Here is a 24,173-nt window from a genome sequence, read left to right on the forward strand (position 1 = left end):
GAGATGTTTTTTTACTTTATTAGCACTTTTAAGGGTTTTGGATACTTACATAGGTCCTAGCTTTTCTTCCTGAGCAGAAGAAACATGCCTCATTTATGGTAGTGGCTTTCTTCTCTTCATTCATCCATCTCTACTTGCCTCTTTCCATGAAAGATAAACATTTCTCCTGTCTCTATATCTACCCACAAGAAATCATCACCTCAACTATAGTCTTCCTGGAGTGACAAAAGAGCTATTTCAAACTAAAAGTGAATGAAGAGAGAAAATAAATTCTAACTTGGAGAAAAAACAGATTAAGTATCACAGAGGCAAAATGGCAGTCTTCCAGCTACTGGCAGAAAAAGGTGCCCCAAACTAACTGGTGGCAAATCAAAAGTGCAACTCCAAACATATTAAGTGTGTGGAAATGCTCCTATCAATTTCATGAGGTTCAGCTGATTAAAATAGAAGTTCATTTTTAAGACTTCAGCAAATTGATTTTGGGCTGAAACTGTTATAAATGTTATAAATGGATGCCTGGGCTGATGAACTGAAAGTTGTTCAGTGAGAAATATACACATGGCTCACATTTTATTTTTCATCATCTCAGACAGGTTTTTGATCCTTTTATTTGCTTTTTCATTTTTTTAAACATTTTGTTGCCAAACAGAATAAGAATCATAATGTAGTAAATTTTTTGTTTGTTTTTTGAAGAAATACCAGGGTAATAATATCTTCTGTATAAACTAGATGTAATTTGTCACAAATCTGGAAAGTAAGGCAATACTGATGTTGTTGATGCATTCTGCCTGCTTTGTCAGGCAGCTTGCTTGCAATTTTCTGTTATAACCATTCAGATTTATTATTATTAAAATTCAGGCAGATGGAGACAGAAGAAGATATAAAACTATTCCACTGCTCTGCTATGTTTTGTACGTAATGTGCAGGGATAGTCACTCAGTGGAATTCCATAATAGAAGAAACTAACAAGAAATATGAAAGGCAAAAGACTCACAAAATGGATGCATTTTATCAATCTGTTTTAAAAATGTATGAATGGGAGCTATCTGGTGTTAACTACTTTCCAAACATTTTACTTGTCTCACAATAATGTTCTCTGTGAAAAAATATTTTATTTTGTCAACATCACAACTTCCAGTGCTGTCACATACTTTTCTGTTCCGGGCACAACAACTGAATACTAGTGTCTTCAGCTGACTTTGGAAATGCTTACTTCTGTACATCTGAGGAGTTAAACAGGAGAGGGGTTGTGAGTTAGATTCTCTTAGGTGCTCCAGCATTTGGCAGATAGGCACCGTCATACAGAGGATTTAGCTGTGATCTCCTGGACCCCCAACTCCCTGATGTGGTGCTCCACCTTGTGCAGAATTGTGCAGAAACCACCTGAACTAATAAGGAATAAAATTAATGGAAAAGAAGCATCTGCTTCTGGCCAGACAAACATCTTCTTTCTCTTGACATCCTTGACTGTAAACCCTGCCTTACAGGTTGGTGTCAAGCTTTCTTTCTGTATTTTATGAATCAGACACAATGGTATTTCACATTTTTCCTTGATATTTCTTTCATTCATTCACCTGGTGTGAAGAGAGGCTTGTCATTAATTATTTGTTCTGGAGCAAGGAATCTTGATAACATAGCTGAGTGACCTACTTTTTGGCAGTAATTACCCACAGCCTTAGACATGTTCTGAAGACACCTCTCTGAACCAGCATGACTAGAAAAATGGGTAGAGAGTTTCCTCGTTTGAGAATTCAGCATTAGGAACTGGGGTTATTTGGTTTGTGCTAGGACTCATCTGAGGTGCCATCACTTTTCTTTAAGCCTGCCCAAAGACAAGCATTTGTCACAGTTCTGGCATCTCCTCCAACCCATGGGAAGAGAACCCAGTCTAACACTAGTACAGCATCAAAGCAAGCATTGTAGCTGAGTTCTGCCTGAGCTTTCTGAGAAGCTATTTGGCTTTTTGGCATATTTGTCAAGACAGTGACCTGACCACATGATGATCTAACAGACACTCAGTACCAGAAGCTGCCCCAAGCTTGTGCAGACACAAGCTGTAGCAAACAAGAGAAGATCTCTTTTCCTGAGAGTCCTGCTAGTTCACCTAACCAGTCACCTGGAAGGTGAGGGCTCACACACTTCACCAGGCAGGGCAGAGGGAAGAACTCACAGGAGTCACTGGTTTAAGTGGAAAGTAGTCTTTGAAGCAAAGAGGAGAAAACAGTCCTCTTTCCCAGCTGAGTGCCCTAAATGCTGCCCTATGGTCGTGCTCTCTCCTGCTCTCTGGTCCAAGGAATCCTTAATTATTTAATGTAAAACAAAAGGGCTTTCTCAGGAGCAGCACAAAGTGCTCTGTCCATCTCTCTTTTCTGGGTACTGGCATATGCATACATAAAGACGCCAGCACACAGATGAAGAGGTTGCAATTCTCTTGGGAGATGAGATATATGAGCTTGAATCCTCTTAGGCTGGAGGGCAAGGGAGATTAATTTTGTTTTGTTCATAGTCTTATACTAGAGGAGGATTTCAATGGGAGTCCTGAAGGAGGGTTAGTAGAGTGACCTTGGGAATGCTCTGTGTCTGGTAGTATTTTGTTAAACACTAAATTGTTTAACGGGATAGAGAATGATAAGTAGGGGAAAAGAGGCAAATCAGTTTATCTCAAAACTATTGGTTAAATTAATCATTTAAATGATCCCATCTAGGGGCTTTATAAGATGCACAATTTTATGTGTAAGTCACTTGTCTTTTTTACAAATTAGATGCTTTGAAGTCAGTATAATGATACGTTCCATTTCTCAGCACAGGATACAGAGGGTAGACCTGAAAATAGCTTATCTGTTTTTATTTTTGGATCAATCTTTTTGAAATATCTCCAATATGCAAAAAAAGAGGAAATAATAGTATGGATGAAGTGGTAGCTGTCCATTTCCTCTGAGAAATCTCTGTGACAAACAATATAAATAAACCTGCTATTTAATGTTTTCTTTGTTTCTTCAGATGATACATTTAGGGGTAAATTCAGAGTGTAAAAGAAGAGTCTTTGCATGAGTTTCAGAAAATAACATACGTGACTCGCATTTTGGAGAAAAGAGAAAGAGGGGAAAAGAACACTACTCATTTTCCTCTCTCTAACCCAACATTTTAACATTCTTTAACACTTTCAAGGAGATGCTTCTGTCCTCTTGAATTTAGCACAAACTCCATAGTCATGTACCTGGAAGAGAGAAGAGTCTTGGTCCCACTGCTTCAGGACAGAGTGGGGAGAGGGGAAGGAAAGTCTTGTGTTTTGTTTAGAAGAGGAGACAGATATATGGAAGCAAATATTGTGTGAATTCAAATGCCTTTAGAAATCCAGCACTCCTTCTTTTTTCCTCTCCCCACCCTATTAAATTATTTTGGCTTTGATCCCATCTCTCCCCCTCTTTGTTCAGTGTTACAGAGGTATGTGACCCTGATATCAATTGACATTTCCTTTCCTGCCTAACTCAGATCAGGAGAAGGAACTGTTTGAAAAGTAATGGTTTATGAAATGTATTTTTAATGTAAGCTCAGTACTTTTTGTGAGTGTTCGTGACAAAAGAATTTAACCTGCCTGATTACTTAGAAACAAGAGCAAATAAATGTAGGCTGGAAACAAGTTAAAATGCAATTTCTAATTTATTGTAGTGCTTAGGAGCACATTTTAACTCAATTTCCCACACTCTCCATGATTACTGTAGACTTGTCAGTGAGAAAAACTCTTTGCAGTGAAATATCTGGATCCTTGCCCTTAAATAAAACAGTATTTTTTATGTCTTCTAATCAAGGATGTTGTTTACAGGGCAGATAACTGTTAAGTCTTCTTTCCATTATTGACTACATGATTTGTTTCCTTTTGCAGCTGCATTTAGATGTGCTAAAATCTCACTTGGCTGTTTCTCATTTCTCAGTGCCTTGTTCCAGTATGTGATTGCAGCTCAGTTATAGCAGAAGAGCTGACTATGGAGCTCAAGCTACTGGTCACCTATTCCAAATAGCTGTGGCAGATTTTTTGGCTGGTTGTTTTCTGCTCTGTAACAGAGCTTCTAAACACGCTTAAGGAGTAGTGTATTATTGGGTACGGGTATAAAGACTTCATCAGCCTAATGGAACAATTAACTCAACCATTCTGCTGCTCTTGATCTGCAGAATTTTGCTTTAAGATTAGAGTGATAAGGTGAAGATTAACACCTCTGGGTCAGTGGGGCTGATGAGACATGATTTATTAATCCTCAAAGAGAACCTTAATTGGACACTGGAGCACTCTCTTCTTCATTGTTAAACTCTGCCAATTCCCTGGATAGTCAGGGGAGATGGTGAGGATGATAGACTTATTGTAATTAGATGCACCAAAACTAAAGTAATGATTTTTCCCCCTGGGAACACCATGTGTTATTTTCTCCAAATAAATCAGTGCTGATATTTATGAATACCTGAGAAATATTCCCTACACATGGTCATTGAGTACCCAAACATAACTTATAAAAAGGAGCTGCAGAACAGGATTCATAAGAATCCTTTGATTTAGAGGAACTGTCTTAAATCCTGGCCTTCAGAGCACAGAGAATTTACTGTGCAAGCAGGTTAATGATCAGGTTGATTTATCAATTTTTTTTAACCTACCATTACTCATTCTTTCATCATGTTCTTTCCATTAAGAGGCACTGATTTATAGGAAGAAGCACTCCTCTAAGGAGTTTGGTAGGTTTTGAAACTAAGTCTCCGAAATACTTTTTTTTATTATTATTATTTCCCAAAGAAATGTCTTTTTGCAGGCAGTATAATAAATAGGTTCATTATAATGCAGCACACAGCTAAAGACAGGAGAAAAGTCCATGGGCATACAATTCTAGCTGCTGTACCTCAGGCTCAGGAAACAGAGCTTTGTGACTTGAGGATTCATTAAGACGCTTGGTGTAGTGCAACCCTGATGAAATAAGTTAGCAGTCTCATTAGGGGGTTGGAGCAATCATTTGGAAAAAAGCCTCCTTTGCTACATTTGTTTACTGTGTCACAGGAAGCATGTCCTCAGTCAACTGGGATAATCATTGTCAGCGTTTTACATAGTTACAAAGCTGGCTAATAAGCCAGATTGTCGAATTATGTCAATCATGTCTAAACATCAACAAACAAATTGCTCTATGCAGATGAGAAATTTGTGAGAAAGCTTAAATATTCAGTTCAATGGGAACAGTGCACACTGCGAGGTCATGGTTTGAGACTAATATCTGGAGGAAACTGACTTTCCAGAATGTGCCTCTGAAGCAAGATTTCTGTCTCTATGAAATTGTTTATTGAGGGTTTTGACTTTTAGGGCACTGACTGAAGATATACTTGTATCATTAAGCACAGCATCCTGCTTTTCCTACCCCGACACTGTACTCACCACATTATCATACTGGTATATTAGTTGTCTTCCTCTTGCCTCTGCTGAAGCCCTCAGGTTTTATTGCATCTTCACACCCAAACTGACTTCCCAAGGCTCTAGTCAAAGTAGAGATGAGAGCTGAGAAGAGGAGTCAGAAATTTTTCTGCTATAAAAAGAAGAAAATTTTATGTATTCCTATTCATCCCTGCTGGGGTCTGGAGTCAACTTTTAGCCCAGCAATCCTGATGTCAGCTTTCTGAGTGGCAAGTGCTTTTGGCACTTGTCATCTTTGCACCAGACACCACTCTAGGGGGGAAGGGCCCTGTTTGTGACTGGTAGTTGCTGCGTGCTTATGTGATTTCACCCCTGCCCAGGGTGATACCTAAGAGACAAAAGAATGAAGAGTTTAAAAATGCTATAAAGCTTTCTGAGTGCTTAAATAGACTGAAGTGAAGATTGCATCAAAAAAGTAAGACAAAAAGTAAGACGTTAATCTGTAGAAAGAGCAAAAGATCTATTAAATTAATCAATAAGGTCTTTTACAGTGGCAAATATGATTTAGTTAAAGAAAACAGAGAGAGTGCTAGAAGAATATAATGAGTTTTCCACTTCTAAAAGCAAGGATTGAGAAGAGCAGTTATTGACTGACAGGTATGTTCTTCAGAGAGGAAAATCACATTCTGGAGGGTGAGTCTCAGAGCTGTACTGAAGGTGGGTCTCAGGGTGTCTGCATTGTAATGTCCCTTGGGAGCATGGCTTTCAATTCACAGCAGAGAGAGGTCACCAGTTTAGGAACACTGGAACACAACACACTAAAGCCAGTTTCTATCCTTTCTCCTATTTAGAAGGAGATAGCAAGAAGGAGATGTATGTTCATGCTTCAGCAACTTTAACTGTGTTTTGGCAATGTGAAGAATAATGATAGGAAAATATAATGTACATTGTAGACAGAGACATCTTTCCAGGGTCCCAGGTAATGTGACCTCTCTGTTGTTGCACATACCATTGTGAGACACTCTTTCCATTAGCTAAGTCCCAAAGGGTTTGATATTGGTTCTGCCCAAGATATAAATTTGATTTCTCAGTCTCAGTGAAATGCAGACTTGTTTGTTTGGAGCTTCTTTACTTACATAATGTGCATTTAACCAAAATCTTTGTGTTCTGATACTGAACCCCATCATTTTTATTGTTATTCCATATTGACAAATGATTGTCTCAACACTGACCTATTTTTCTGAAGGTTCACTCAGCAACATGCTTACCTGCATTGCTGTTGTATGTCACATGGTATTGGCTTTCTCTGATCCATGATCATTTGGGATTCCTTCATTCATCCTTCATAATACAGAGTGCTTAGTCCACATTATATTCTTCCCTTACTAACATCTTATTGAAATACAGTCATAATCTACCCAGAGTCCAGGAATTTGGAGACTTAGACTTTTGTAGCATCAAAGATTTAACTCCAATATCGTTAGTTACACTATTTTAACTTCCCAAGAGTTTAAATGTCAGTCTGAATCAAGGTGCTCCACAAAATCCTCCTCTTCCTAATTCTGAATGTTCATGGCCAATTGAAGGTAACTGCTATTCAACAACAATTCCCTGAAAGCTGGGTGAGAGGAAAGCCAGAAGCACTAAATTCAACTATTAATATAACACACAGAATAGAAGGGGATGAACAAACTCAACTGTATCATGCCCCATTTGGCTGGAGTGCTGATGTTATTGGTTTAAAACTTCACCAACCCTCTCAGCTCTTTAGCACCCATAAATGTTATGTTGGAGCCTTATTCTCGAAGAGAGGGAACCAGGGAAAACTTAATCTGCCATCATGAAGAGAGGTGATGATATTTTCTTTTCTTGGTGTGAAGCAGCCTTGGCTGAGCAGGAATTTAAGAGGCCCATGGGGTCTGTATGTGCTAGCAGGCACAGAGGTTCATTTTAACTTCATCTGGCCTTTTGGGAGAGAATAAATGCATAGAGCATCTTTCTTTCCACATAGCTTCATAATAAACTTCCAGCGGAACGTGAGCTTGACAAATCTCACTGTAAAATTTTAATTAAAATAGATCTTCCAATTAAAAAGTCAATTCCACTTTAAAAAAAAGAAACCTTCTCACTTCCACTTGAATCTCAGTCCCCTTAAAAAGACAAGCATCAGTAAGCTGCTGAATCTTGTGAAAAAACCATATACAACCCAACTGATTGATTTTAAAATGCAATCAATTAGAAATCACAGCTGACTTTTTTGATTGGAACTTAATTTGATCTGGAATGGGTTTGTGTCCTTGCCTACTATTAATTAGCAGTAATAATAGTATTGTTCTTCTATGGGAATTTGAAACAGATCTGCCTTCCTATAAGGCAGATGGTTGGTACAGCTCAAAGCACTTTGAGTCACAGCAGAGGTCTCAGCTCCATTACTCCTGTTAGCTGGCAAGGGAAGGCTTTGGGAAGAAAATGGTTATCCTGAACAAAGGAAGAAGTTGTCAGTGGAACGAATTTCTTTTCAAAGTTGCAACCTGAGAAACATTTACAAGCAGGAGAGGCTGCAGCATTCTCACAGCATTGCAGCTATCAAGGCTTGGATGCTGGGGCACTGCAGGGAAATGTGGAGGAACTCAGCAAGATAGTGGCTAGAGCCTGCTCTAGAATTCCAGGTGTTAAACTGGTGTCACACATGTGAACCACATTTCTATCTAAAGCATTAAGCCAGACCTTCCTTGGCCAAAAGCAAACTCAATTGCATTATCTTCTGTTTGTTCAAGGGATAAGCCCAGCAGCTGTTCTTGTTGTGTAACATTTATATCTTTACAGAGACTGCAATAACAGATATAACATTTACACAGGTTCCCTGTGCCAGGGCTGGCCCCTTCAGTGACTTTGAAAGGAGCAGGATACTCAGCTCTGTGCAGAGCCATCTCTCACTGACCAGAGACAACTGTAGGGATGGCTTAATTTTTCTTCATTCTACATTTACACTGCAGACTAAACACTAGTTATTTTTTAGTATTTCACTAATATTCAGCTTACAGACTTAATTTCAAACAAATACTTGTTATTTTCAGAGATGGACAAAAACCATTAGCGTTCCTAAAGATAAAAGGGATTTTTTTTCCTTTTTTTTTTTTTTTTTTTTTTGTCTGGTGCATCAAAGGGTGCAAACAAATTCCTACTAGTTTCTTCAACAGACCTTGCTAGAGCTGTGAGTATTTAGGATAAGGAGTGTGAATGTACGTGGAGTGCTGGTATCTTTTTAATCACCCCTGTTCTTCAAACAGCAGTGTGAATAAAGCCTGAAGCTGGGCACTGTATAAACTGCTGTGGAATGGCACCTTTTGGGGTAAGTTAGGCAGAATGAGGCTTAGTGCCAGCTTTTATGTAGTACTAGCCTAAGAGTCCATGCAGAAATCCATGACCTGCAGATATAAATAGCACAGGGAGCCCCTAGGGATCTCAGGGTGGGCAGGTGCAGGGAAACACCCTCTCACTGGGTCTTACCAGCTGTATAGCTTGTCCCTGGTGGCCCAGGTGTGTGGGTGGATTGGGCAGGAGTCTCACATCTTCTCCATAGGACAGACTTCCTATCAAGAGGAAGCTGGGGAGAAGCAGGGAGCAGTGACCCCACAGAAGAGAATCAGCAGGACACCTGTACTTTCCTACATGACTTGCTCCAGGAGTCACAGCAGGACCATGGGAATGGTTCCTCTGATATGGGGTAGTTTCATAAATCTGCTGCTGCTGCTGATATTGCTTTGGCCTGTTTTCTGCAGGTAGACTCATCTGGTGAGGGCACTGAAAAAGCACCTGTCAGAGACAAAAAAAAAAAAAAAAAAAAAAAAAAAAAAAAAAAAAAAAAAAAAAAAAAAAAAAAAACAAAAACAAAAACAAAAACAAAAACAAAAACTTTTACAAACACAAAGACAAAGGACAAAATGGAAAACAAGGTTCTCTGCATATATTAAACTTCAATTCCATGGTACCTTTTTTTACCTACTACATATATGTGTTTTATAAAACAGAATTTAGGGACTTCCTTACCTCACCTAATACAACATAAAGACATCTACACACACAGTTTGTTAGGCAACTATAAAATAGGCAGCATTAGGGCCATTAATTTGGAGGTAAGAGGTGCTTCATCTCATTGTGCACACTTGAAAAGTCTGGTTCTGTTGATAAGAACAACATGGACACTGATATCATCACACTTGCTTGGATTCTTAGCTGAGATCTCTACCACAGAACTACTTAATACATTAAATTTAATCAAACACAGAAAAGTGCCTACCATTCTCAAGAATGAGAATTGCTCAAGAAAGTAATTAGTATATTAATGCACACAAACCCCACAAATATATTTAGAAACAAATAAGATGGTTAGTTAGCAGCAGGAATGTTCATAGAGTCATGAGAGAAGCATCTTCAAAGACTGAAGGATTAAAGTGAACCTGCAGATAGGACAGAAATTTGAAAGACATCAGTGAATTAATCCATAGCTGACATTAGCAAAATAAAGTTAGCTAATACTTTAATATTGTTCCCTTATTCTAGGCTATGATCTTGTGTTTGCAGAAACACAAAGGGGCCTGTTGGGGCTTGTTGCAGAGATGCCAGGAGGCAAATTGTTTGCCTGAGTGGCTGTCAGCACAAGAGAAAGAGTTGTGGCACTGCCATCCATCCTCCATCCTGACAGGGGCCTCAGGTGGGCATGTGCCACTGCCCTGGAGCACAGGCAGCTCCATCAGTGTCTCCCAGGCAGCTGTTCAGTGTGGTTATCACCTCACAGACTGGGACTATTCACCACATATCATCAGGTTTTCTTTGCATAAGTTGAACCACAGCTGGACAGAAATGACCACGAGCCCACTCCCAGTAGAACATCCTCTTTTTTTGCAAGAGGGCTTCAGTCAAGGAGCCCTGAGGAGGGGCAGGAAAGGCACACACTGCAGTGGTGCTTTCCAGCAGAGGTAAAATTATTTTGGACTGGTGTCATTGAGTCTGCTCTTGTACAAAACAGTGAGGATAAAGTTTTCCACCAGGCTAAGCTATGATCTGGCTCAAGTGCGTTATCACGTTCTTTTGCCTGTAAAGCTACCTATATAAATTGTTAAAGGAAACCTTCCTGGTAGCCTGCTACCTGGTACTTATATCAGCAGAGCAGGGTGAGAGATGGCAGGAAAGAATGCAAGTGTGTTATGGGAATAACAAAGGAGGAAGACAATCAAAACAAACCTTTGCTTAAGAACATATTGTACATTTGGGTGTGGAAAAGGACTTCTCTCTGTTTCACACACAGTAACGGGAAGTAATTGAGAAGGTGTTCCATGCAGATGTTATCGCAACTAGGAAGTTATGAGACAGCCTCAAAAATTAATATGAAGGTAATAGACTTAAAATATATTTTAAAAAATCCTCCTCTGAATTTGACCAGCAAAGCACATAATTCACTGAGCTGTAATGGTGAATTTATGATGTTGAAGAATTTATTTCCTATTCCTTCTTCTTTGAGAGACACAGAGAGAGACAGACAAAGAAGAAAACAGAAATATTTCTTAAGTTAACTTTATTTACATCCTTTTGTGAAATGGCAGGATGAAAACAGTAATTAAGATTCAAGGTCAAAATGAAATTTTATTCACATCTCAGTCCTTCTCACATAATTTTGCAGAATGGGAGCTAAATAGAGGAAGAACTGATTTCTTTTAAGTTTAGTCATTGCAAATGCAAAATGAATATCATTCTGCAGATATGGTGCCAGAGGACAACACAAGCTAACAAAATAATGGTAGTCCCAATAAATAATTTATGCACCATATCAAAAACTGAATGAGATAAAGACATAGAGAACACATTTGAAAATTTGGAAATTGCTCAAAGCTTTTCCTCTAGTGTCTCCCAAGAGAATGAGCATGGAGCGCTAATAAACTCTTTGACTGTGTATAATTCATAAACTTTCCCTCATTTTTTGATTTTCAATGCTTACAGTTTATAGCTAACAAAGGACCAGAGTGGAAAAATCCTGGTGAGAGTTGAGAGGAGAACATAAACCAGCTGATTCCTCCACTTAGTCTATTCATAAAGGGCATCTGTTCTCATCCCAAACTGCACATATATCTGCCATTAAACTTAGTACATTGAGAACAGAAAAAAAGTCTTCTACTCACATCCTTATGTCTACTTTATATTTATATTTTTATGACAGCCATTGCAATGTGAGATTATAACACAAAAAGCCATTTCCAGGTGATTTGTATTAAAATTATTCTATTGTGGCTTTTGGTTAATGTTCAGACTGGATTTCTTAGGGATTCATTCAATGGCAGCAGAGCAAACTCAGAGCAATCTAGTGAATGCTGTCAGAAGGCAGTGGGGTGTTTCTGGATGAATTACATAGAACAAAACCTCTCCCACCCACAACCACATTGGAAAGACATTTCTAAGTTAAAGAAATCTAAAAATTACATTCAGGTAAGATTTGCCTTGAAATGATTTTGATGGAAGCAGCCATGTGAAGTTGCATTCTGAAGAGACATGGTGGGCAAAAGGGTTGTTTTCAACTTGTTTTCAATTGCATGTCAGCAATTTGTAACATATTTTCTGGCACAGCACAATTCAGTTGCACAACCATTATTTTTTCTCTATAAGACTCCTTGGAGTTCTAATTTTTTAACTAAAAAAAAGGACAGTGTCCCATGGCTTCCTGGGGGAAAACCTGTGTCTCCTACTCTGAGTACACAGGCAGAGCCCAGCATATTTCTCAGCTACATGACAAGTTTCAAGCTGCTGGGAGGCTGAGAGGGCCCCCAGCCTAAGCTGCCATACGTCAGGGCAAGCAGTGTCTGAGTTGTCACAGCAGAAGCCGGTGGCACCAGAGCAGGAATTTCCACATGGCTTCCCACCACCACCAAACATGTAAAGAAACCACATAGAGCTCTCAGGGCACCTCTGCAGATCTTGTACTGGGTGGAGAAATGAGAAATAAGGTCACTGAGGGGTAGCTGCCTTTTGGTGATCCCCTGTGCTCTGAGCCTGACAAAAGGGATCCATTCTCCCAGTTCCTCCCTGCCTGTCCTGCCTGCTTCTGAAAGCCTGTTGAGTGTTATGTGAATATTGTTTACTTCATTAATTTTCTCCTGCCATCAATTGATGAATAAATTATTCATAAGTAAATTTATAAATTATTCTACCAGTTCTATTGATGATTGAATAATATTGACCAAATAAATTATTCACTCTTCTTTTCCTCCACCAAATTATAAATAAATTATTTGTGAGTATTGTTTTCTTCATTATTAGATCAACTCTTCCATCTGTTGAGACATTCAAAAGATGTCACTCACTCTGATAGCTATACAATTGGTAAGCAGGACCCTTTAGGAACAATTTTCATGGATGAACAGAACTAGTTTAACTTTATTGTATGCTTATATGGCAGTTGCTTTAAATATAAGGTCCTTTAGAGCATGAGGAAGTGTTTTGTATGTTTCACAGCCAAGTAAACAAAATGCTGAGATATTCTGGGGTTAATTCTCACCCAACAAAGATATTTTTGAAATGTGCAGTTTATTTTATGGTTTTCCTTATTTGGACTTAATAGTCAGGGTTTAGTCAAGGCAGCCATCCATTGATCTCAAAAGGTATCAGGTTGTAGGTTCTGTAAATGAGCATCAGGAGCAAAGCCAAACCAGAGATATCTTGACTAATTACCATTACAAATGCAAACTGCATAGGACAGTTATTCCAAGCTCCTGGATAAACTATACGAGTTTTCCATCTAGTTAGATCCATGCCTTCCATCTCTTTCACTGGTTCATCAGTAGCTATGTGGTGAACAATGACAGCCTCTTTTAGTGGCAGCATTTCTAACATATTTTAACATGCAGGCAAAATATGGCTGTATCCAAAAATATGGATAGTCCATGTGGTTATGATGGGTCAGGGGGAAAAAAAATTGAATTAATTTTAAAAAATACATCTCTAAGAAAGTGATACTAAGTCACAAACACCCACAAAGAAAGGATTGGATGCTTTCTATTCCATTAAGCCCAAGTTAGATTAAGTTCACCAGGACAATCAAGCTGCATTAGCATGAAATCAGTATAAGGATCATGAATAGTATGCTGAAAAACATTCTCTTAGAAGTTGCTCAGAAAGTGACAGAGAAAGAAGGCATCTCATGCCAGCTGAGGAGCAGCCCTTCAATAATTTTCAAGGTGTGAATTCCAGGGAAGATCAGGAGCACACACCTCTCTGCTGGCATTTGCTTGACTCCAAGATCTATCAGTCAAATATGTGCAAGGATGTTTCAGTTGACTTTTTATGTTCTTTTTTTTCAAAGTTTAAAACCATGAAACAGGCATATTTGCCAGTCTGAGTACATGTAAGAGAGTGAACAGAGACCCAAGCTACAGCTACAGGCTGCCCAAGGGGAGGAAAATGAGTGAATGGGCTGTGCCAGAACAAAGGACTGAATAGCAACTAGAGAGCTCATTTATGGGGAGCTCTCCAGCACTGGACAGCTCTGTAACACGTTGTAACAGCTGTGTCTTCTTGCTTCCCCTTTCTTTTCTGCCCAAATGGGGGTTGTGATCTGTCACTCAGGTCAATACAGCAGTGTAATGTTGGCCCTTAGAACACGTGCACAGCAGAAAATCCCAACTCTTTCATTTTCAGAGAAAGCTGTTAATAGGTCAACTCTCTCACTGAGGCACTCTAACTAGTTCTTCTCTAAACCGTCATTAATGTTTTCACTTAGATTTCCACATTAAAATTCGCAGCATTTCTAAGGGAAGTGGTGTGGTCAGGATTACAGGGGAAGCACTGCAACTTCACATTCTGAAAAATAACTTAATGATCTCTGGTATCAAGTTTTTAAATTCCATTTCTCCCTCTTCTCCCAGCAGAAGCCCCATGGGATATCCAGACAGAGAAGTATACAGAAAGGTATAACAGAGAAAAATGGGAAGGTGGTAAAAGTATGCCTAGACAGAAGTGATGTATGCAGAGCTGGAGTGGAAGAATGGCCTTTGCAGCACTGTTCAGAATGGATATGAATGGAGCACAGTTACACTGTTCAAGGGCAGAGAAAAGACCACTGCAGTAGCTGGGATAAAATGGTGAAGGAAGCACATGGAAAAATCTTAGACTTATACAGGGGTGTAATAGACTGAATCTTTGGGACATTTATGATAAAGAAGTTATGAAATTTAGCTTGCATATGAGATTACAGAGACAGTCTGAGTTGATCATGTTTCAGATTAAGAGTCTGAGTAAAAGACAAAGATGCTACAGACCAGAACAAATGTATGTGCTCTATATTAGACAGTGTGATGTCTATTCATCAGTAATGGGATAGTTCAGAATATGAGTTTGGATAAGAGAGAAGAGATGAGTAAGTGAACTATGTAAAGATATGTAGGGCGAGAGAGATGCATAGAGGGAAGGGTGGTACTCTCACACAAAGGTATTTTTTCTCAGTGGGGAGTAAAAGCCAGGAGCAAAAATCTACTGAGAGGGATTTACTGTAAATGCAGTGTACCATCGAAATATATTTGCAGCTTAGTTAAAATTTTGCTGTTAGTTTCCCCATCAATTCTTTTGACTCCTAGTAATGTTCTGAATTTAGTTCAGTTTTGCTATTTTTCTGAAGGGAATTCATCAGGAAACAGAGCTGCAAGAAGCTGCAGAAGGCCACATAGATTTTGTCTTATCTGAGAGAAATTTAATTTAAATTATCTGCCAGTTTCAATTAATTAAGAAACCTTCAAAGAGCCATTTATATGTCTTATTTCAGATGTGATATTATTTGGGAAAGGGTAATTTTTCCAAGAGAGTAAAAAGGAGTGATAGTCTGTTGACATGATTCTAAGCAGTGGAAAAGAACATTTCAAAATTACTAGTATGTGACAAAAGGTAATTTTATTTCACACTAAATCATATTAAGGAATACGTCTCTGCCTCCTTATACTACTTAATGCAGCAAAACTCTTCATGACAAAGACTGGACCATAAATGAAGGACAAAATAAGAAAGCTCTGGATATCTAGATACTTACCTTTTTCTCAGAAGAGTCATAATCTTCTTCTGTAAATCTTTCCCAGAGCTGAAAAGCAAACTGCTTATTCCTAACATGATTCTACTACTGGCCTCTCTTTGTGATTTCTCTTTTGACTTTTGCAGTCATTGCTTTCCACCTCCATGTCACTGAATATTTTCCTCAACTTCCTTTTTCCTGTATTATTGTTATTTTTGGTTGCAGTTGTTTTAGTGCCAGCTTGAAGAAATAAGGCTGGTATTGTCTTCTAAAGACTGTAAAATTAGTATCTATTATAATCTCTCTATAACTATAACTGCATTTCCACAGGTTTTCTATGTTAGTGTCAGCAGCTCCAGCATTTCTGAAAAATGGATCAGACAAGGAAGGTGATGATTTCAGGAAGGTGATTATTTCAGAAGAAGAGGAGGGAAGTAGCTGGGGAAGTACCATTAATCCGCAGAAAAGGGCCAACCCTACCAGATTAATCTCGTGCTCTATTGAAGAGCAGTACAGGGTAATATACTCGGGATGCTGGCAAGGAGACAGGCATCTGTATTTTGAACTAATGAAGTCCTATTAAGATCTATGTGCTTGGAAATGTTCCTGGAGCACTGTAGCTAAGCACGGATCACGGCAACCCAGTCGTCATTCAGCAGAACGGGCCGCCTGCCCCGCCGGCTCAGATGCAATAAGGCAGCTTTTCCTAAGCAGATGTGCCCGAGACCTCAGGGGCATCAAAGCGCCTGAGATTCCTCACTGCTCTGACAATCTGGCAGCGGGTCTGTTTGGCACGGGGCACCACAAAAGTCAGTAGCAAGCTTTTGAGTTGTTTCTCTCTTCCCAACACCATATTGCTCAATGTCGAAAAAAGAAAAAGAGGAAGGGTCAGGCTGAGAAAGGAAGGTGATAAAGAGATGGTTATGGCCTTCTGTACTGTTGTCACTTGACACAGCAGCTTCCTAGAGATAGCACAGTTATGGGTAGAAGAGTCTTCCATGTTTCTGGAGTGAAATGTCCCGTGGGCAGTGGATTAAATAAATAGTCATTACCACTCTGTAGACTCAGAGAACATTGATATCTGGCTATACCACTCAAACCAGCCCCGATGGGGGATTATGAGTCACAAATACTCTCTCAGCACTGATAGTGTGCTAACTTCTGAGAAATGAACATATGTTTTCTTATCTAGTATCCACATACAGATGCTGATTTTGTGGGTGGCCACAGAGTCTAGCAGCTTTTCTGGAGAAAGGCCTTCACCACTCCTTTACACAAAACTGGTTTCAAGAGCAGCTTAAAGACAGTCCTAAATCTCAAAACTCTGCAATAGTGGACAAAAAAAAAAAAAAAAAAAAAAAAAAAAAAAAAAAAAAAAAAAAAAGGTATTTTTAGGTCATTGTCATGGCTGTGGCATAACACTATAGGAAATCTTTATGTTGGAGTTTATCTGCATTATTTATTGTTTTCCATCAGCTTTGCTGATGTTTTCTTCTCCACTCTTTCAGTCAATATGAGTCATGAGGAGAAAAGGACAGGTCTAGTACATAGAGACACTTACATGAACCTGTGAACTTCTTCCATGTTACGTTTCCTTCTTCCTTTGAAACCTGAGTTGAGGAAATGTGCATGAATCTTATTTAATCTCATCTCAGACTTATGCTATAGAGAAAAAATTGAGAACTGTAATTACTCATGAGAATTAAATTTCTTTTTTATATTGAAATATGAACCATTAAGGAAAAAAAAATTCCAAGTTCTTTTTTGCAGGGTCAGCACTTTATCTTTCCCTAAAAATTATGGTATTTTCAAATCTTTCAGTTCCCATTATCCATTTCATTTTACTGTGTCAAAAAAGGGAAGAATTTTTGTCTCTTCTTAGACTATTCAATACTATTAGGAATGAAATATCCCCTCTCTAATGAAAAATCATGTTCTGCTTTATCATGATCATTCTAGCTCTTTAATACTGTTCACGTGGTGGACTAGGTCTGTTGCAATTAAGGAAGCCACCGAAGCACAGACTACTGGGGAGAAAATACAGCAGCACTGTATCTTTTCTTTGCCACTAGCCCAGACATTCCTCAGCAGTGAGACAGAAAAAAGGGAGGGGGGGGACCTGTAGGAGAAGCAGGAGAAGTAACATGACTGGCTATTCCAGGCAGACCATGACTAAGATCATGAGCTGATGAGAATGCACACAATTTGAGGCATAAATTCCCTCCTTTTGCAAACACCATGAGATTTCATACCCCAGGAAGAGTCTAGGTGCTTGATTTGCATGAATTATAATGATAGTGAAAAACGGAAGAAACTGTAGCTAACATTAAAGAGACAATGCAAACATGTCTGGTGATAAGTTCCCTGACTTGTTTCCTATCACTGTATTTAAATCCTGTATAAACTCGAGGATCTTTCTGCAGTGTATGACAACAAATATTTGTTGGTCAACAGATGACCCCTGCTGGTGTGAAAAAATAATTTTAAAAAAAGAAACACCAAACAATAAAGTCTAATAAAAAACACCTCCTATTTATTATTTTTCCAGCCTCCTTTATGTATATTTGTCTTTGGTTTGTTTGTACTTCATTTTGATTAATCACATAACTCTACCAGGACTGTATTTCTTCAGCCTGTTTGCCAAAAGAAAGGATGTTGTTGTTATTTCTTATACTTCCATCCATAATCAACCACATGCTATTCATTTATCTATAGCATCTTCTCATCTCTGCTCCATGTGTCCAAAGTTTTCCCTTTGATCATTTGCAAACAAGTTCCTGGGGATCTTCTGTTTATTTGGAATAGGTGATTATAGCAGCAGATTCTTTTTTCTGTGCTTCTGCACAATTCAGATTTTTATCAGTAATGCCATCATTACTGGTATGCTTCTTTTTCTGTTTTCTCCTATTCATTTGACTTCAAACAAAAATGTAACTTTTACAACAGTTCACAAAAAAATTTACATTATTTGTCCGGCATACCCACTATCTACCTTTATCCATGATCCCTTCATCTTGTCAGGAACAGTCCATCTATTTTTCAGTTGATATGATCATCAGAGTTCTACATAGCTGTACTGTCTTCTCTTGGCAACTCAGTCAATAACCCTAGTCCTCTCACCAGCAAAATGGGAATGTAGGGAAAGGGTTTGAATGAGGCACTCACATCAATACTGGTAAGGCTACTTTCTCGTGTTTCTTTATTGAATTGTACCATGTCAGTCTAACAATTCAGATCAGACATACATCTGAAATCACAAAGCACATTTTACTTTTAATTTACACATTATTTGCAAATCACATTTTTAAATTTACGTGATGTTGCACACATTTCTAGAAATCATGCAATCAGTGATTTGTGCTGCTCTTTGTGCATTATGACTCCCTCAGATAGCCAGGAAAGAGCTTTCTTTTATGCATATTTAACTAAATTGTCCAAGACAGATATTTCTAATGCAAGCCCAATGGAGCTGTGCAGCAGTGTGCTGTCATCTCTTTGGGTGGGAGATTCCACATTCAACATTCAGCTCCTGGGAAAGTTCTGCCTGCAGCTTTCTCCCAACCTTCCTCCCACTGGTCAGCAGCTTTTGTGACAGTTCAGCTCTTGTCCCTAAAAGAGAACAAAATTTTTTTAAAAACACCCTTATTTGCCTCAAATAACTGCTAAAATCTTGTCACTTTGGATTACATTTTATCTTGCCTTCCAGCTTCTTGTAAAGTTTAAAAGTACGGGTTCCTTACAGAAAACTTTGTGCACCTGATAATACATCCCAGAATTTTAATTCCTTTCTTTTCCTTTCTTCTTTCCATTTCATTTAAGTGTTTCCATGTTAGTCTCCAGCAACATTTTTGCCTTAGGGACCTTCACCTTAATCACATTCTGGTTGTATTAACTCTGTGTCTTAAATAGAAATGTTTTTCAGTCCTCTGGCACATAGAGCTGTCTCAGTACATCCATTGCAACTTGTAGCCTTTTCTGGAGTCAAGATTTTTCTGTTTTTTTCAGGAAAAAATTAGCATCTAGTAAAAGTTTTATTGAGATCACCTCTCTGGAATAAAACTCCTTCCATAGCCTTTAAATTAGATGCTAAAAGTGAAAACAAAAATGAAACAAACAAATAAATAAAGTCATCTTTACATTTCTAGTGCGTGCTTAATACTTGTCATTCCGCGGAAAGATTTTCTGCACTTGCAGGTACATGCAAACAAAACTGGAACTAGTTGGGTTTAGGCTTTTTTTGCTTGGTTGATTTGCTTGATTTGCTTTGTTTGTGCTTGATTTGTGATTTGTTTGGTAGGTTGCTTTCTGTGTTGATTCTTATTTCAAACATGAATATTGAGGTCATGAGGCCTTGTGTAATCTATTTCAGAAAACAGCTTGTCATTAATTTGATTTTGTTGTGGCCTGATGACCTCCACAGCCTCAGTAAGGCTTGCAGGCAGGACTGAAGTGGGGTCCAAGGGCCTGTATAAAGGAGAACACATGAAATGCTCTACAGTTTAATGTATAGAGGGCTGCATATATATATATGTTTTCTGAGAGACAAAATTCAGAACCAACTGTTGTAGCACTGAAGTAAAACTTTCACTTAGCAGGTGCAGCACTGAAAGATTTAAAATCTGATACTTATGAAAATTCATCCTCTTCTTCATATCCTTCTCTTTCATATTTTTAAATTAAATAGTTAAAGAGTAATTACCTGTAATATATTGACACAGAAGTGTAGCATCTGTGCATTTTTTTTAATAGTTCAGCTTTGGCTACATGTTTTCTGCCTTACTCAGTGTCTAGGATTCCTCTTTTTTATACATGATTTTTATGGAAAAAAGAGTATATTATAAAAAGGCTAAAGTTTACCATGTAGTTAAAGCACTAGAGAGGAAATTTTTTCAGACTGAATCTCGCTGGTGCTACAGGTTTTCTCTGTGACCTTGAGCAAATCATTTAATCTCTCTGTACCTCTGCTCCTCATTTATTTTTTAAAGGATGGTAATACTTCTTCTGTCCCTGTATTTACATTGCAAACTCCTTTTACTCTGTGCTTTGTATTATTCTTGTTGCAGTAAAGATCTTAGATAAGAATTCTTATTATAGAGTTGCTTTTTTCTACATAAAAAGCAATATATTCCATATGGTTAGTTATCCTGCATGATAGGTGATCCTGAGCTGTGACCTGGCTGTATAAGGAGTTATTATTATTGCACCGGAAGTGTTTCAGAGACCAAGTCATACTCAGACCTTCAGCATTGCATGGCTCTTTTATCAAGAGATGGTGGACTGAAATTAGGAAGCTTTCTCTATAGCAGTTAATTAAATATGCTTCAGAATGGCTATTCAACCACACTTGAAGAAAACCAGTTTGGAATGACCTGCATCTGCACTTTAAACCCAGCCAGGACTGGGGCAGGCAGGCTACATGAGTACTGCCAGGTGGGAATGGTTTCCAGCTTGTATTATCTCCCTGATTGTATCTTGGATTCTTAAGAGAGCTTTCTGGGCCAAAAATTTAACAGCATGGGCAGGACAAAGAAATGTTTTCAGGCTGTGTTTAGCAGTGGCCAGTCAAACCTTGAACTCTCACCAACAAGTCCGCCTCTGTCCTAGTCTTGTTTTATGTAAACTCTGAGACTGGAAAAGAAGAAAGTGTGCTGCAAAAGTAGCTTTGCTCTAGTAAAACTTAAGAAACTTGACGTCAAAAATTGTTCAAAGTAAGTCCAGCCAAATTTTGGAAAAAAATGTTTCTGTTCAAGCTACTCCATAATACAGTAAACAATCACTGAGAGAAGGAATGAGACTTTGGATCAGTATTTCAGGTGACTACAGCTTATATTTATGATTTTTGTATCAAGAGAATCCATTTGGTGATGAAAGCATTTTTTTAGGTGGGTAGGTAGATGGTATGGCTTTACCCCTCCTGAGCCAGTGAATGGATTGGAACTTAATTCTCCTGTATATCTACAAGAAAGCTCAGAATTGGTACAGAACAAAGAACCATGTAATCTTTGACTGTGCTCTGAAAGGAGGAGCTGCTCTTTCTCCTGGGTTCATATAAGAATATATTAGGAATCCAAGTCTGAGTCTACTAAAGAGATCTGCAGTCCAGAACACAAATGGAATGTTTGCAGAAGAGTCAAACTAAAGACAAACAGTTTTACTCAGCACTTCTTTCTACCTTGCCTAGGAACCTCCTGGTTAAATCCTCTTGGCATAAGGTCATGTCTTTTTAGTCCTGACTGCCTCATATCTATAGTATTTAAAGCAATCCTCAACTATGGGATTAAGATGATTTCTGAATACATGAGGAAAAGAAATTTAAATGTATGTTTTGGTATTGCTAAAAACTGGGGATGTAGGCATGCTTGTTGCAAGGGTGACAGTTTGTGTCCCATCAGGTCTAGAGGTGACAGTCAAGGCTGGTGTCATGCAGCTGACGAGCTGAAGTGGTTCTCCACAGAACAGACCAGACTGGTGCCCAGCACAGACACAGTTGATAGAATACACTGATGCTGAAAAATCATTATTGTGCCCACCTCAGGTACCTGCTTCTCAGGTCTGTCATAATTGACTTGTTGGCAAGGATCAAGACATCTTTTTTAGATTTTTCTCCAGCATACACTCTAACAGTCATAGAGACAGACTAAACATGCCTCCATAAACTGTACACAGGACCTGCATGCCTAACTCCTGGTTACTGGAGCCTTACTTGACATCAAGGCATTTAAATCTCTGTTGAAATCTAACTCTATCTGATTACAAAAGGCTTGAAATCTAAACATTTTTACCTAACAAGATATCCTACTACAATAAGAGCTTCTACAGCCAAGACCTACATTGTGACTATCCAACAGCCCTCGTAATGGTGGATGCAGCTGAACTGTCACTTCCAGAATTATCATCCTACCCCAGATACATTGCCATTTGGCACTGAAAAGCAGTAGAAAAAAAAAAAAAAAAAAAAAAAAAAAAAAAAAAAAAAAAAAAAAAAAAAAAGAAGTTTAACTACCTTGCAGTTTTGCAAAGATTTTGCAAGTGTGGCTTAATCAGCTGCAACACCTGATTAAACATTACCTTGCATATTACTTCTGATGAGTGTTTTATGTGTTCTTGTCTCTACAGACTGAAGAAGTCCTGAAGATTGATGGAGGGCCATGCTATTCAAACAGCAGGCGTTGCTGAGACAGAAGCTCTTTGTGCTAGGCAGCCTTGCTATTGGAAGTCTCCTATATCTAGTTGCCAGAGTTGGGAGTTTGGATAGGTAAGTAATTAAGTAGCTGCTCTCTTATTTAGAATGGGCTAAGATTGTCAGAGTTTTTGCTGCAAGGGTCTGCTTTCTTTCATTCCCTGTTTTCTGGTTTGCTTTCATTTTTTTCTTAGAGTCTACTCATATAGGAAGACAGAAAGTCTGGCTATTTTAATAGTGGTTTTCATTATTTATTCCTATCCTTTGGAGAAGAGAGTAGGAAAATAGTCACACTCATCCCTGTCAAAGTTTTTCTGTCTGTCCATTTGTATTCTGAGCACACTGGCACTTGTTTTCAGGGAAGAAATAAACCAACATCCAGTAAAAATGTCATTACAGTAGCTCACTTTGCCTGTGTACATCTATGTGTTGACCTCTAGTTTCAGCAAAACAGTTATGATGTATTTATACATCTCCTTTTCTAAATTTGTGAGCAAGCAATTAATGTGCTACAGTGGTAGTTAAAATTAAGTATGAGCCTGCAGAGCAGCTCGTCAAGTTTTGAATACTATTTCATTTGAAAGATTGCTTCAGGGTTTGAGAATCTTAACTATGTTAATTAGCTGGTATTTTCTGTAGCTGAATGTGCTAAATAAGTAGGTTTTCTCTGCAAATGATTTCTTGGAGAGTAGTTGAAAACACAGCAGAGAAAATCAAAGAGTGTTTGGCACTTCTGACCGGGCTGAATTTTGACTGGTTTTTGACAGTGCAACAGTAGTGCTACCTGCACTTACACTGCTGTTCCTGTCAGCTTTGAAATGGCCTGGGATTGCTGTGGTGGGTGCTACACAAAGGCACAACATATTAAAAACAAACAAACAAACAAACATCCAAAAAAACTACAACAGAAAAAAAAAAAAAAAAAAGGAAAAAGAAAGACGTTTCAAAAGAATGAATAAAAAAAACCCTACAAGATTTCTAAAAGCTGGTAGACTGTTTGCAAGTGTTAATGCTATAGTCTTGATCTTCTTTTAAATGATGCAATATTATTAGTTGGTTTCAAAATTGTCACACAATGCTGTGTGACTATACAGTGCTTGGAATGTGAAAACTTAGCTATCTACTGTCCATTACCAGGCAACAGTGAGCTCCATTGGTTGTCATCGGGTGCCTTCTTCAGCTCCTCAAATCCACCCCAGAAGAAGGAGACCATGTACTCGGCTAGGACCCACTGCATTGCAAATTAAGCCCTGGAACTTATATCTTCTTTCCCCTGGTGGTCAAACCGTCTCTGATACTTCAGAAGTAGAAATTTCACTGAGACTAATGTAATTCTCTAAATGGAGGCAGAAAATCTTACTGGTCCCTGCAAAAGTATATTTTATGCTCGGAGGCATGAAATCTAATTAACCTTCTCCTATTATCTGTGCTTGCACATCTACAGAATTTACTGATGGCTATAAAATTATCTCGCCACAGTATTTGACTTGCTGACCTCCTGCTACAATGAATTCTGCTGGTTTCATACATAGTGTTTCCAATGGCAGTAAAATTCAAGTTTGTTC

The 24,173-nt window shown here is 38.5% G+C and overlaps 1 protein-coding gene across 2 annotated transcripts in view; it reads left to right on the top strand.

Moving 5' to 3' along the window:
• HS3ST5 (heparan sulfate-glucosamine 3-sulfotransferase 5) overlaps window positions 1-24,173 on the top strand; it is a 91,668-nt gene that overhangs the window by 62,731 nt on the left and 4,764 nt on the right. For both annotated transcript variants that reach the window (XM_083857843.1, XM_083857842.1), the window contains exon 2: window positions 22,545-22,683. In XM_083857843.1, the coding sequence (XP_083713969.1) occupies window positions 22,577-22,683 (107 nt within the window). In that variant the 5' untranslated portion in view covers window positions 22,545-22,576. The remainder of the gene's footprint in view (window positions 1-22,544; window positions 22,684-24,173) is intronic.

The sequence above is a fragment of the Zosterops lateralis genome, assembly GCF_965231275.1.
Source record: "Zosterops lateralis genome assembly, chromosome: 3".
Lineage (NCBI taxonomy): Eukaryota > Metazoa > Chordata > Aves > Passeriformes > Zosteropidae > Zosterops > Zosterops lateralis.